Here is a 14,914-nt window from a genome sequence, read left to right as displayed (position 1 = left end):
GTTGACCCGTTCTGACAGGCCACTCAGGTTCAAGTTTCAGGACCACGGAGAGCGCAAAAGGTTTCTCGGACAATATAGCGCCCGTTTTACTTTGAAAGTCCCATATCATATTCACCAATATTCTGAGATTAGGCATAAACAGCCTTGCAATTACTTTGTCAGGTGTTCACAGATAGAAAGTTGATACAATCACAGGCCTATACATCTGCTACGACTTAAATAAACTAACCATAACCTAATGAGATTCTATAATGTTACAGATCTTTATCGAATGTAATTAGATTAAATATCGAATATTGTGATGCTAAATAAATTGCCACAAGAAATCAGGCTTTATTGGTAAAAAAATGTCTTTGCATATTGCAACTTGTGACATTGCTTGCCCCCAAAAACGGTTAAGATTGAATTGAGTTATTATTTCCCATTCACAGTAAATAATTTATAAAAGCTCAATGTGGTCTTTGTGAAAAGATGGGTCAGGGCAGGCTGCGTGAGAAGGAAGTGTTCCATTGACTCCCATGACAGTCAGCTGATTTACCCCACGTGACTTGGACTTTACGGAAAAGAAAACCTACCATGGCAGGATCTGAGTCGTCAAGTAAATTGCGTACTATCATGGCCTTTATTGCTCTTTTATTTCCCCTTTTATCTACTGGACATTGCAGCAGTCAGGTACCACTTGTAATGTGGTCCAGTGAAGGGTAAATATGTGTTATTAGTTTGAAAGCGAAGGGATTTTAAGCACTGTGCTAGTTTAACTAGCTAGCATGCTAAACTAACCATTCCAGCTGGATTGCTAGCTAGCCTTGTAACGTTAGCTATATTCAGTTTTATAAGACGTATAACGTTAGCAGGGTAAATGCATTTATCCTTAATTTAAAAAAAAAGGATCTTTATTAGGTATTTCTAATCATTGCCATGTAAGTTGTTGATTTGTGTCCAGCTGTAGTAGTTAGATGTCTTGTTATTCTATTGATATAAAACTATTTTGTTCATATATCCAGGTACACCTTGCCACCCATGGCATCTCCAGCTGCTGGTCACATAATATCTAATGACCAACTGATGTCCTACCTAAATTCTGCTCTGGGGTCTGCCCCACACAACGTGCTTCTCTTCCTACAGGACAAGGTCAGGCCTGAGATAAATCATAGTTGTATTCAGTTGTACAATGAAACATTGTCTACTACTTGGCAAATACTATTTGAAGCCTGATCAATGCCAGTGTTAGTATGTAATGTCAAATTCTAATTAGCCTACTGTACTCCTGCTTTAGGGAACAGTAGTGCAGAGCTAGACCAGCTGCAGTGCAGTATGCTTTTTGACTGTAATAAGTTGTTTTAATGTCATGTGCGCAAGTACAGTGCAATGCCTTTCTTGTTAGCTCTAAACCCAACAATGCAGTAATCAATAACAATATAATACTACACAACATAAGGTAGAACAAAAACACACGATAAATAGATATAAGAAGAAAATGAGAAAGTAAGCATACTATATACAGGGTCAGTACATTCCAGTACCATATTTACTATCTGCAGGGATACTGGAGTGATAGAGGTAGACACTAGTGTATACACACTTATGTTATACTAGGGAAATTGTTTCCATAGCTAGGGCTGACTGTGAGGACTTGTGAAGAATTCAGTTAGCTATTGTTCACAGTTAGCTATTGTTATGTAAATGACAGCTGAAAAGTACCATGGGGCAGTCTTTGGCCCCAAGTGAGAGCAGGTCCGCCGGAGCCATGGCCCCGTGAGCATGGTGTCGGCCCACGTAGATGGAAAGAAAAGTCTGAGCCTTTTGGGTAAAACACTGGGGTGAATCCTGTATGGAAATGCAATGAAGCCCATGATGCCCTGGCCTGGTGTTTCTCATTCTGGTGTGACAATGCGCCACAGCCCCACTTCCCCTTTACTACTTCCCATTCTCAGACCATCTGTTTTAGATATGTAGTAATATTGATACTATGAAAAAGGGTTTTAGCTTTTTATATTGAAGCAGATGACACTGACATTGTTGTTGTTATGTGTTTTGTTTTTTACATAGCTGAGCAAAGATGACTTCACAAGGTATGGGGGTGTTTTTGGAAACAATCATGAGAGTGCCTTTCCCAACCTGGAGGTAAGTATTCTATCCTTTGAGGTGAGGCTGGGTATTGGGATACTAATATGATCAGTGCCCATATTCATAAAGTGTCATCTCAGTGTTGGAGTGGTGATCTATGATCAGTGGTTCTRTAACCTCTACTCTGGGACCCCCAGACGGTTCCCAATTTTGTTGTTGCCCTGAACTAGCTCACCTGATTCACCTATTCAATGGCTTGATGATTAGTTGACAAGTTAAATCAGGTGTGCTAGCTCTGGAATAGATCATACAGGGAACAGCTGGGGATCTCAGAGGAGAGGTTTTAGATCACAATGAGTAAGATAACATGGACAGTGGGGATCTAATCCTACATCAGCAGTGCTACTTTGAGACACTTTATAAATTCAGACCCAGATATAGGTTGATAACTAACTTTGACCTTTCTCTCTCTCCCAGTCTGCATTACAGTCTTCCTCTTCGTTGGTGCTGCCTGCCCTGTCATGGCTTGGTGCTAGTGCCGTCCCAGGTCTGCTACAGGAGAAGCTGGGTGTTTCCCCACTCAGCGTAGACCCAGACACACTGGCGCATCTCCGACTCAATGCATCAGACAACACTCTGCTGCTTATCATCCTGCCCTATTCTACTAGGTAATACAATTAAACCAAATGTTTATAGAGTCCAGTGTTTTGGACAAATACTATTTGATTGATTCACAATCGTACAGTAACTTAAGCATGTATTGTATATTCATGCTCTTTGTTTATGTTCCAGTGCTTACCTGTCCTGTAAGGAAGTCCTGCGTAGCAATGGTAAGTTGAAGTTTTGACCATTTATTGTTCTTGTCCAAATCCTGTTGTTATTTTATATATTGGTATTTATGTATTCAATAACTACTTATTTCTGTGACTCAACAATGTGTCATACGGTATGTCTGAGTGGTGCATTTTCCTATCGCCCTAGATGAGGTCATTGGTAAAGTTCTGAGCATCATGAAAGCCCAGGGTGTTCCCTACACTGCTATTTACACTGGACTCAAGCCCTCACGAGTAAGTAACTTTAAAATAATCAAACATATGCTTCTAATCTACATGATGTGTATAAGCATGTTTTCAGCATTGTAGTTTCTACTGTCCCCTCACCTGACTTCAAATAAAGTGATGTGGTGTTCTTTTGTTATGTTCTACTGACCTTATCAATAAAGTTGTATTTTTTTATTGTGTTCTACTTACCTTCTTGTTCCCTAGGTGATTGAGGAGCCATCCATGGTTGGCCAGTCTTCTATGGGCCGGTCCTTGCTGCAGGCGGTTATCGATGAGGTCAAACCTCCTTTGATGTTTAACACTACTAGTGGCCCTTGCATCATGCTCTGGGCCCAGAATCTCAACGTCAGCTTTAATAACCTGGAATGGATTGACCTCGGTCCATTGACCTTTGCTCCAGGTGGCTCTGTGAGCACGGCTGGGTCCTTCTGTAATGAAACAAATTCACAGTGAGCTTCATACTCTCATTTTACTATGACATGACAAGAGTTTGGACACACCTATTCATTCAAGGGTTTGTCTTTATTTTTACTATTTTCTACATTGTAGAATAATAGTGAAGACATCAAAACTATGAAATAACACATATGGAATCATGTACTAACCAATAAAGTAACCTGGGTCTCCACAATCACCCAACCTCAACCCAATGGAGATGGTTTGGGATGAGTTGGACCGCAGAGTAAAGAAAAACCAGCCAACAAGTGCTCAGCATATATGGGAACTCTCTCCAGACTGTTGGGAAAGCATTCCAGGTGAAACTGGTTGAGAGAATGCCAAGAGTGTGCAAAGCTGTCATCAAGGTAAAGGGTGGCTACTTTGAAGAATCTCAAATATAAAATATATTTTGATTGAACACTTTTTTTGGTTACTACATGTTATTTCATAGTTTTGATTTCTTCACTATTATTCTACAATGTAGAAAATAGTCCAAATAAAGTCAAACCCAGGAATGAGTAGGTGTGTCCAAACTTTTGACTGGTACTGTACAAAGTACAGTTGATTAGTGTCTTATGGTACAAGTGTTACATCTCTTAGCACGATCAAATTACCCAATTGTGTGTTGATTGATTAATTTGGAATTTGTTTATTGGTGACATTATTACTATTACACTATACAATAATGGCGGATGTTTTGAATACAACGTGTGCTCGTCTTTCTCAGGCTTGTCCTTGATTATGGAAGTTCTGTTCCAACGTACAACCCCTTCCGTCTCATGTAAGTATTATAATGTAGTTTTATCACGATAGTACGCAAAACAAGTATTATAAAAGATTACACCAAAGTGCAGAGCATCAGTTCCTATGAAAATACACCACCTTGCTCTTGCATGTATCGATCTGTCCAATGTATAAACAATGAATTCCTGTACATTCTCACTCCTATATTAAGCGTGAGATTACACACATTAAATGTGTCATAACTGGGTGGTTTGAGCCCTGAATGCTGATTGGCTGAAAGCCATGGTATACCAGACTGTATACCACGGGTATGACAAATCATTTATTTTTACTGCTCTAATTGCCAGTTTATAATAGCAATAAGGCACCTCAGGGTTTGTGGTATATTGGCCATATACCACACCCCCTCGGGCCTTATTGCTTAATTAAAGCATGATACTCACGAAGTCTCATCTTCTCTAGCTTCTCCATGAGCCAGCGGCGCTACCCTGTGTCTGCACGAAACTGGTTCACCCTGGACACAGTGCAACTGCTATTCAATGCCGATACAGCCATTTACAATGGCAGCCGGGGCATCTACGCCCCGGCAGAGTACTCCTTCCACTGCCAGAATGTCAACAACTTCCGTAATGCACTGCTTGTGCCCCGCACTCAGAATGCTACCCAGTGGAGGATTCTCTTCACCGACTTCCAGGTACTGATGCATGAATGTCGGAAAAGAAAGCGCCCGTCAATAAGCAGTGTTCTAGAGGGTTCGTTGAACAAAAAGTGTTTAGTCTTTACTCTTTAATTCCTTGTTACTCATTTTGCTTATTTCCCTCATTCCCCATATAGATCCAAGGCTTCAGTATACTGAACAAGACAACAGTTTTCTCCTATGCCAGTGACTGTGCTGGCTTCTTCACACCAGGGATCTGGATGGGCCTGATCACCTCTCTGCTGATGCTGCTAATCCTCACCTACGGCATGCACATGATCATGCAGCTACGCTCCATGGACCGCTTTGACGACCCTAAAGGCCCCTCAATCTCAGTGCCTCAGTCGGAGTAATGAAGACAAGAGAAAGCCCCTGAGCCTGGTCCCAGATCTGTTTGTGCTGTCTTGCCTACCCCTATGGTCATTGTCGTGTGACATTGACCATGTGACAATGTAAGTTGGCAAGACGACACAAACAGATCTGGAACCAGGCTAACCCCTCCACTCCCCTAACTTATGTTCCCTCCTTTTGATTTGCTCATGACTTATTCGATATATTCTATTGTCATTCGCTTACTTGCTTTAGCCACCTCCACCCTGTTCTCTGATTGTCAGCATTGAGCATTCCCATCCTCTTAGTCTTTGTCAAATCACATTTTATTCGTCACATGGTTCGTAAACAACAAGTGTAGACTAACAGTGAAATGCTTTCTTATGGGCCCTTCCCAACAATGCAGAGAAATAATAACTGAATAAATACACAGTGAGTAATGATAACTTTGGTACCAGTACCGAGTAGATGAGCAGGGGTATGAAGTAGATATGTACATATCGGTAGGGATAAAGTGACTAGGCAACAGGATAGATAATCAACATTAGCAGCAGCTTATGTGATGAGTCATATGGGTTAGTGCAAAAAGGGTCAATGCAGATAGTCCAGGTAGCTGTTGGTTCCAAACGTGGTACATCGGTAACGCTTGCCGTGCGGTAGCAGAGAGAACAGTCTATGACTTGGGTGGCTGGAGTCGGACAATTTTTAGGGCGTTCCCCTGACATGGCCGGTGTTCCTCTGACACCATCCATGTGTTTCTATGTCTGTGTTATCATTTTATCTTGCAAGGCGGTACATTCCATAGCCTCTCTTCATCTGCACTTGCCCAAAGGAAACTGCATGATGTACTGTCAATACTCCTCTTTTGCCTTGATACATTCTCGGATCACGCATGTTTCAATGAGTGCCAATTAAGGGGTTTGTTTGTACAAGTAATACCGCTGATCGTCAGAGAGAAGCTTTTGTTGCCAATTTAATTAATGTGATTGTAGCATGTTGTGGGACTGATTTAGTTGTATTTCACTTGCTTTGTTTGTAAGTTTCTCAGCTGTGTAATTTAAAAAGAGAACATAATAATAATGAAAGAATTGCATGTGTATATATGAAGTTGAACGTATGTGTGCAGACTTATGCTATTGACAATGCCTACCCTAAATATTGCTGTTAGAAATGCCAGTGGGATGAATTTAAGATCATAGAATGCTGTGCAAATTGTTTTGTATCACTTTGTTCCAAAAAGACAGTTTTACACAACAATGCTAGCCTGTGTTTTTTATTTTTATTATTGACAAGTGTAAAGTTATGCTGAAATTACATGAAATGTCAAACTATCAGGGACCCTCATGCCCCTACACATACAGAACCAAATGTATACTCAAATCCAATGCTTTGCCATCTTGAAGCAACTCTTGCAATTTATTAAGAATAAAAAATGTGCCTCTTAAACACTATCCTTTAAGGCCCAGTGGAGTCAAAAGCGTTTTTCCTGTAGTTTATGTAAATATCCACTATGAGGTTGAAATAATACATGCCCTTTTAGTGTAAGAGCTGTTTGAAAAGACTGCCTGGAATTTAGTAGAAGGCTGTTTTGGTGGGATGGAGTTTTGGCATGCTTGATGTCATCACCATCATTGGTTAATAGACCAATAGAGTTCCAAACCTCTGCCAATAACAGCTTGTTTTCAGTTTTCCCCTCCCACTCAGAACATTCCCAGACAGTCCTTGCAAAATTCTTGCTTGAGAAATTGCTCTTTGCTAATAATATATATTTTACTTATTTTTGACAATTTTTATTGAAAACAATCACAGTAAGGTACTTAATTGTTAGCTAGAAARGATTTGATATTGAGATAAAAACGGCTGCTTTGGTAGTTTAAAATGTCCCACAACCTTTGCTTAAACAGGTGTAACCGTTTTTTTATTTGTCTGGTCAAACTGTCCAAACATTGCCTCCAGATAACATATGTTTGATTATAATTATCACATGAATATTGCATTATGGTCACATTATTAAATTGCAAAAGTAAAGTAAACGAGTTCATTCTCATTCGTTGAAAGTGGAGAACAGAGTAGCCATTCACGTCAACCTGAAGTTTCCAGCCAAGTATTTGCATAATTTACCGCGCATCCATCCTGTCATGGCTAGAAGGATCCAGTTTTTGTCAAAATAACGTCAGATTTGACTTTTCGTAGCAGGTTAGTAGAAGGTTGAGAAAAGGGTTACTTAGGGTTAGTTTAAATCCCCCCGCCCCCAAAAAATCTACCTTTGACGTTAATTTGACAAAAACTGGATCCCTTCTATACCATCCATCCACCTGGTTCCCATCGTTACCGGTAAGAAGGTAAACAAAAGGAAGAGGGATCATGGCGGCACTGGATGCAGGTAAAATTATTAACGTCCACCCATTGCGTTTTTATCTATTAGCGTCAATTAAAAATGTCCAATCTTATCTTTGAATTTATAGCTCCCCTGCGGTGCGTTGCCTTTGGCAGCTGCCAGGAACGGAAGTTGTTTCCGACCCACTGTGCACCTAACCGGCTGGGCAATAAGCTGTCACTTGAGGGAGCCCCACACCGTGGCCCCGGCTGCTATGACAATCATGTGAGTTTTTCTGAGTAGCTTACTGTCATGTTCTTTCAACGACCTTCTATCCATACACTTCATAAAGATCTGTTATCCTGTTGATCTCAAATAAACCAATTTGGTTATTTTCCGCATGGTAATAATGTATTGCAGAAGCTAGCTACTCAAACAACATTAGAAAATCCTTACATTCTCTTGTGAGGTTTTTCATGTTAGTCATTGTTCCAACAGGTTGGTACCATTCTGTATGATGTACAGAAGAGACCTGAGAGTAAGAAAGGATACACTCTTGCTGCAAGGACATCTGCACGGTTTCTGCCCTGTGCTCAGGTATGATGTTAAAGCCTTATGAGAATATGCATGATTTATGTTGAGAGCCAATGTGTTTTTGAAAAATCTTAAAGTTTATCTAACGACGTGAGAAATGAGTCAACCTATTGCTATTACATTGAAAGCAATTTGAAAAATTATCTTCTTATAGGCATATTGTAACATTTACTTCTGTATATAGGTCTCTGAATATCCTTCTCTCAATAAATGTTTTCCTCCCACCACCCAGACAATCACTCCTTCCCCTCAGAGGTATCAGCAGGACAGAACCTGGTCTAAAGTATACCCTCCTGGCAGAATCCCCTTCAGCTCCACCACAAAGAGGTTCAGGACCAAGCCTGTTACAGCTGACTTCAAACCAGGGTGAGTGAATGCTAATGGGGAGTGGCACCCTTTTCAAACTGTCCATAATAGGAAAACACTGATTATCTCTTGCAGGGGTATTCAACTCTTACACTATGAGGTTCGGAGCCTGCTAGGTTTTCTGTTCCATCTGATTATTAATTGCACCCACCTAGTCAAAATCAAACCCTGATTAGAAAAAAAGCAGTGGAACTGTCTTCAAAGTCAAGAGTTGAGTTTGAGGAATATCATGTAGCATGTACATGCTATCATTCTTCAACTGGATTGACTACTAACAGCTGTTTTTATGATGCAGCCCAGGGACATATGCTCATGATACTACTCTGAACCGGAAGGTGTCATGGCCTATGAAATTTGGTTCCCCAGACTGGGGTAGACTGCCCACATTAGAGAGGAAAGCCTTGAGGACAGAGGTGGGTTTATAAGTTTGACTTTGCATTACTATACAAAGTAATATGGAGATGTAACTGTATACTGGTATTGTCAGCAATAACATCCGTTTCATTTTTGTCATACATAGCTGCTTTGTGACAAGGAGTTTGTGAAGCAAAGGAGTCGGGTGGCATATCTACAGTTGTTCTACTCCTGACTCTTCTGGAGGTAATTCTGATGTAAGCATAAATAAAGTGATTGTATTTCTCAGCTTTAATATAGCCTCACAATTGACCAATATCTCAAGGTATACGAAGTGGGGAGTGAAGTTGCCCAATTCTTGCCTCATGTACGCTGAACAAAAATCTAAATGTAACATGCATCAATTTCAAAGATTTTACTGAGTTACACTTCATATAAGGAAATAGTACATTTGAAATAAATAAATTAGGCCCTAATCTATGGATTTCACGACTGGGAGTACAGATATGCATCTGTTCAGATACCTTAAAGGTAGGGGCGTGGATCAGAAAACCAGTCAGTATCTGGTGTGACTACCATTTGTCTCATATAGCGCATAGAGTTGATCAGGCTGTTGATTGTGGCCTGTGGAATGTTGCCCCACTCTTCTTCAATGGCAGTTTCACACCAGATACTGAAGTTGTTGTTGGATATTGGCGGGAACTGGAACACACTGCCGTACACGTCGATCCAGAGCATCCCAAACATGCTCAATGGGTGACATGTCTGGTGAGTATGCAGGCCATGGAAGAACTGGGACATGTTTTATTTCAGATCATGAAACATGGGACCAACATGTTGTGTTTATTTTTTTGTTCAGTGTATATTTGGCGACAGGCTAAAATGTGTCATTTGGGTAAATTAATGTTAAAATTACAAATCAAAACATTTATTTCCTGCTCATTATTCACAAACGACTGAAATCATAATTTGGAAATGGCTAAAAAATAAATAACATTTTAGCAAATGTTACATATTTTCTTTCACGACAGAACCATTCCACAAATTTGAAAAATATTAAATTGCAAAATGTCTGTTTTCTCATGAATGTAACTGGTGAAGGGTATCATAATGAGCAGTATTTGCCATGTAGATAGATGAGAGGTTGGAGTCCCTGACCCCAGATGTCCACGTGGGTCCACTTCTCAGAGGCACAGAGCTGTTGACTGCTTCTTACAATTCACTCTTCGTTGTGGCCAAATTAGTAGCTAAGTGTAGTAAACTCTCATTTCTTCCTCCTCACTTTGGGTTTCTTGACTGGCCTCAAGTATGGGTTGTCAATCATGTTTTCTTCACTGACCTTCACCAAGGGAACCACGCCCCCAGCAGGAAGCACGGAATTCTCCTTATCAGCTCCAGGATCATCCTAAATTTGATTAAAGGCATAGATGAGGAAAACAAACTTAATTTCACAAATGTTTTTTTGTAGCAATCAACACACCAGGTACATTGTAATATAGATTTGCTGTTAACAATGAATGGCTTTGTAAACACCCTCATTATTCTATGATTATTCTATTGAAGTTCATTCTGTATAGGCTAAACCACATTGCACTGCAGATCATAAAGACTCAAGGTTGAATATTTCCCTTGGCCCATGTCCCTGACTCACATTGAGGTTGTTGACTGGCGTGTTCTCGCTGTCGGTCTGGTCGTCCTGTTCAGAGGAGTCTGTCTCCTCCAGAGTCTGCAGCTCCAGTTCTGAGGGCAGCAGGGCACTGAGGTACGGGATGGAGCTGGGCCGCTCTGCGATCACTGGCAATCACAAAGGCATCAGTATTATTACCCATGTAAACACAGGTACCCAACACTCTCTCTAGTAGGAAATAAGATCAACGGGAACAGTAAACTTCTGTTCCATATTAGAAGCATTTTTGTGCAGACTATGCAAAACTGAAGGTACAGCATTTCAATTCAACAGCATGAATGAGAATCATGCTTGACAACAACAACAAGCACTCGCTCACATGGGAAGGCAGTGACATCATCCTTGAAGAGGCTCTGTGTTTCTCCAGTCTTGGCCATGAAGCGTGTGAGTGCTCGCTCTACATCCCTTCTCTGAGAAGCTGCCTTCTCTCGCACCACCTGGTAATCTGACACAGGCTCCCGAAACGTCTGATTGAAAGACAACCGAGGAAACTCACTAATTTGTTCATCTTAAAAATCTTTTCACTAGACCACTCGGAAAAGTGTCAGTAAAAAATACTAAATCAAGTATGTTTCTGGCTTGGAAAACTAAGAAGTGTGGTTGACTCACTGGAGTTTTGATGTAAGTGTGAGGATCGGGGAACTCAGGGAAGTGGCTGGGGATGTGGGAGGGATGAGTGCGTTTCTGTCCAGCAATCAAGGCCTTTGGGATCACAGGAGCATTCGTCACTGGAGCTGAAAAATACACACAGATTGCCAGTTAAGCGTCTTTCTACTTTCATTCTAAGACCAGTTACTAGCTTGCTCTATAGTGTTCTTGTGTTTTGTCCTCAGTTGTAGTCTAAATAAAATCAAATTGTATTGGTCACATATACATATTTAGCAGATGTTATTGCGGGTGTAGCAAAATGCTTGTGTTCCTAGCTCCAACAGTGCAGTAGTATCTAACAATTCACAAATCTAAAAGTAAAAGAATGGAATTAAGAAATATAAATATTAGGACAAGCAATGTCGGGAGTGGCATTGACTAAAATACAGTAGAATAGAATACAGTATATACATATGAGATGAGTAAAGCAGTATGTAAACATTATTACAGTGACTAGTGTTCCATTATTAAAGTGGTCAGTGATTCCATGTCTATGTATATAGGGCAGCAGCCTCTAAGGTGCAGGGTAAATACCAGCCTCTTGAGGGTCTACTAACAGTAAAGACTCACGAGCAGTTATAACCATCCTCTGTGATCTCTTGGCATACCCTGGCAGAGTGTCCACATTGAAACCTGTGGTGGTAAGTGAAACAAATAAGTTAATGAAGACAAATTAAATAGGGATTTCATATTCAAGCTAGGGCTGGGCGATATGGCCAAAATATTATATCATGGTATTTAAAAACAATTTTTTACGGTATGACGGTATTTTTAGTTTATGAATAATAAAAGTTCTACATTTGCTTTATGAGTAGTGAGTGATCCTAGGGTGGCAACGCATACATTAAGTGATTTCAATTCACTGATTGTCTTTCTCCATTGATTGTTTTATACTGCTCAATTCAACCAAAACAAATTTCAGCACTTTTATCATTTCTGTATTTCCTGCACTCAATTGCAGTGGTGGAAAAAGTACCCTATTGTCATACTTGAGTAAAAGTAAAGATACGTTAATAGAAAATTACTCAAGTAAAAGTCACCCAGTAAAATACTATTTGAGTAAAAGTCTAAAAGTATTTGGTTTTAAATATACTTAAGTATCGAAAGTAAAAGTATAAATAATTTCAAATTCCTTATATTAAGCAACCAGATGGCACCTTTTTCTTGTTTTTATTTATTTACGGATAGCCAGGGGCACACTCCTACATTCAGACATAATTTACAAACAAAGCATGTGTGTTTAGTGAGTCCCCCGATCAGAGCCAGTAGATGACCAGGGATGTTCTCTTGACAAGTGCGTGAATTAGACCATTTTCCTGTCCTGCTAAGCATTCAAAATGTAATGACAACTTTTAGGTGTCAGGGAAAATGCATGGAGTAAAAAGTACAGTATTTTCTTTAAAATGTAGTAAAGTAAAAGTTGTCAAAAATAAAAAATTAAGCAAAGTACAGATACCAACAAAAAAAACTACTTAAGTAGTACTTGAAAGTATTTCTACTTAAGTACTTTACACCACTTTTCAATTGAGATAAGGTCCACACTGCCACATAGGGCATAATCTAGGACTTATTTTTAACCAAATGTTGCAATTGCGATTTGACTGGCCAATTAGAGCAAAACTGTTGGAATCATGGAAATAGAATGACTATTCTAATTCTATAGTTAGAATATAAGTGGGCACTTTGAATATAGTGTTTTTTGAGATGACAATGAATTAAAATGCCAGGGAGGAGTTATTGTGAGAGGGTAGGAACTAAAGTGTTGATAAGCGTTTCCTACTGGACTCTAAAAGCTTTGGCTACATTGAATGTTTTCTTATAGCTACTTCATGTAGCTAACATATTCTTGCTTTGCATATTCCTCTGATTTAGAAGATACTGTTGCACAAACATGCTGATTTAGGTCTACACCATCACTGGTATTATCAAGCTGTATTAGCTAGCTACGTTTGCTCTTACTCAGTACATTTATTAGCGGCTAACAATTAGTGTCTCACAAGATTTAGGGCAACTTGCTAAGAAAAGACAAACTAGCTGTTTGCTGATGTAAGAAACAAAAACTAATAGTGTCATTATAGAACGCTTGTGGATTTATATTAAGAAGCAAATTGAAAACTGCATTGTTGTCATCAACATTGTTGCATGTGCTGAATTGACCACGCAGACTGAACACAAGTGTCTCGTGGTTGAGGAACATCAAATGTGCTCCTTGAGTGACAGGGGCGTGGCTAGGTCTGTGTGGAAAGTGGCACGGAGAGAGATGACTCAAGTAGCAAAGTAAACTATAAAAATTGACATTACACATGGCGTATCACATTTAACAAACCGAACATTCAAATACCGGTAAAGTAAAAACCCAAACTGGTCCCTGCATCAATACCGGTATATCATAAAATACAGTATACCGCCCAATCCTAATTCAAGCTGTAATTATTTTGCATCTTTCCTGAGGTTAAACTAACCCATTTCATTGAGTGTGACCACAGCGTCAGAGAGGGTGGGCGTGATTCGAGCTGTGTGTTCACAGTATGCCTTGGCACAACGACCTACTTCAGATATGTCTGAAAAAGTACAGGGAATAGACACAGATGAGAGGTCAGTAATACAGACAATTGTGGTGATTTCATGAAGGCCTAGTCACTTGACATGGCTTGTTGTTTAATTCAAGCCAGCAAAGGGTTATTAGTTTAATCCAAAACATGTATGAATTACATTTTCAAAAACAACAAAACACAATGGTTACATACAGCTCTGGATCATCTCAGTCAGTGATTCCACGGTGGCCTTCTCTGCGCTCTCGAACCCACACTCTGTCAGCAGAGAGCTCACCACCACTTGGAGGGTGCGACGCCGGGCAAGCTGGTAATTCTCTGCCGGGCTGGACGTCGCCTTACCACACCCTGAACGCTGTAAAACATACAGATGTCAGTGTGAAAACACTTTCTCTCATGGTTAGCCAACTAGCTACCTACACGCTTATACAGGATTAACGACACCAGTTTGCAAATGGCATGACATGACTGTGAACAGCAAGTCAACAACGGGGGCGGGAAGTAGCGTTGGGCAAGTAACCGAAAGGTTGCTAGATCGAATCCCCGAGTTGACAAGGTAAAAATCTGTCGTTCTGCCCCTGAACAAGGCAGTTAATCCACTGTTCACTGTAAATACGAATTTGTTCTTGACTTGCCGAGTAAAAAAAATAAACATTCGTTTAAACTTAGCTAGCTAATGGATGTCATTTGAGGAGGCAAAATTCTGGAAAAATGTCTTGTGTATTTTAATGTGCTAGTTTAATTTMGACAGAGACAGGCGATTTACACCCATTGTAGTTAACCTAACGTTATGTTGACAAGCTAGCCTGATGATAGCTAACATTGTAGCCAAGTTAGCTTACAAACAATCTTATTTACCCCTACTATAGCACTGAATCCACCCGCCATCACCGCAGGGTCCGCCATCTGCACGGTAGGTTGTTTATTTGCTCCCAAATAGTTATTTCACAAAGTCACACCTTTCTGACAACAAAAGTGTTCGCCTAGCTAGCTAGGCACACGACAGACAGAAAAACAAAACACTCATCATTTCCGGTAGAAAAAACTCCTTTAAGGAAA

The 14,914-nt window shown here is 40.1% G+C and overlaps 3 protein-coding genes across 3 annotated transcripts; 2 read left to right on the top strand and 1 right to left on the bottom strand.

The window, feature by feature from the left end:
* The first annotated feature begins 496 nt into the window (after positions 1–496).
* On the top strand, positions 497–6,802 carry LOC111976623 (V-type proton ATPase subunit S1). Its single transcript, XM_024005603.2, has 10 exons — positions 497–701; positions 1,005–1,131; positions 2,050–2,124; positions 2,545–2,735; positions 2,860–2,897; positions 3,049–3,134; positions 3,333–3,577; positions 4,294–4,347; positions 4,773–5,004; positions 5,145–6,802. Exons 1-10 carry the CDS (start codon positions 577–579, stop codon positions 5,358–5,360), a joined length of 1,389 nt encoding a protein of 462 aa, XP_023861371.1. The 5' UTR covers positions 497–576; the 3' UTR covers positions 5,361–6,802.
* LOC111976634 (transcription initiation factor TFIID subunit 8) lies at positions 5,646–14,888 on the bottom strand. Its single transcript, XM_024005624.2, has 8 exons — positions 14,714–14,888; positions 14,051–14,210; positions 13,766–13,864; positions 11,874–11,936; positions 11,265–11,389; positions 10,975–11,122; positions 10,620–10,762; positions 5,646–10,373 (listed from the first exon to the last, which is right to left on the bottom strand). Exons 1-8 carry the CDS (start codon positions 14,759–14,761, stop codon positions 10,233–10,235), a joined length of 927 nt encoding a protein of 308 aa, XP_023861392.1. The 5' UTR covers positions 14,762–14,888; the 3' UTR covers positions 5,646–10,232.
* On the top strand, positions 7,702–9,216 carry LOC111976308 (ciliary microtubule-associated protein 3). The gene is made up of 6 exons (XM_070447738.1): positions 7,702–7,720; positions 7,803–7,939; positions 8,153–8,251; positions 8,481–8,614; positions 8,910–9,027; positions 9,135–9,216. The coding sequence occupies exons 1-6, from the start codon at positions 7,702–7,704 to the stop codon at positions 9,201–9,203; spliced, it is 576 nt and encodes a 191-aa protein (XP_070303839.1). The 3' UTR covers positions 9,204–9,216.
* Positions 14,889–14,914: the final 26 nt, after the last annotated feature.

The sequence above is a fragment of the Salvelinus sp. IW2-2015 genome, linkage group LG17, assembly GCF_002910315.2.
Source record: "Salvelinus sp. IW2-2015 linkage group LG17, ASM291031v2, whole genome shotgun sequence".
Lineage (NCBI taxonomy): Eukaryota > Metazoa > Chordata > Actinopteri > Salmoniformes > Salmonidae > Salvelinus > Salvelinus sp. IW2-2015.
This window is presented reverse-complemented; position numbering and strand designations above follow the sequence as displayed.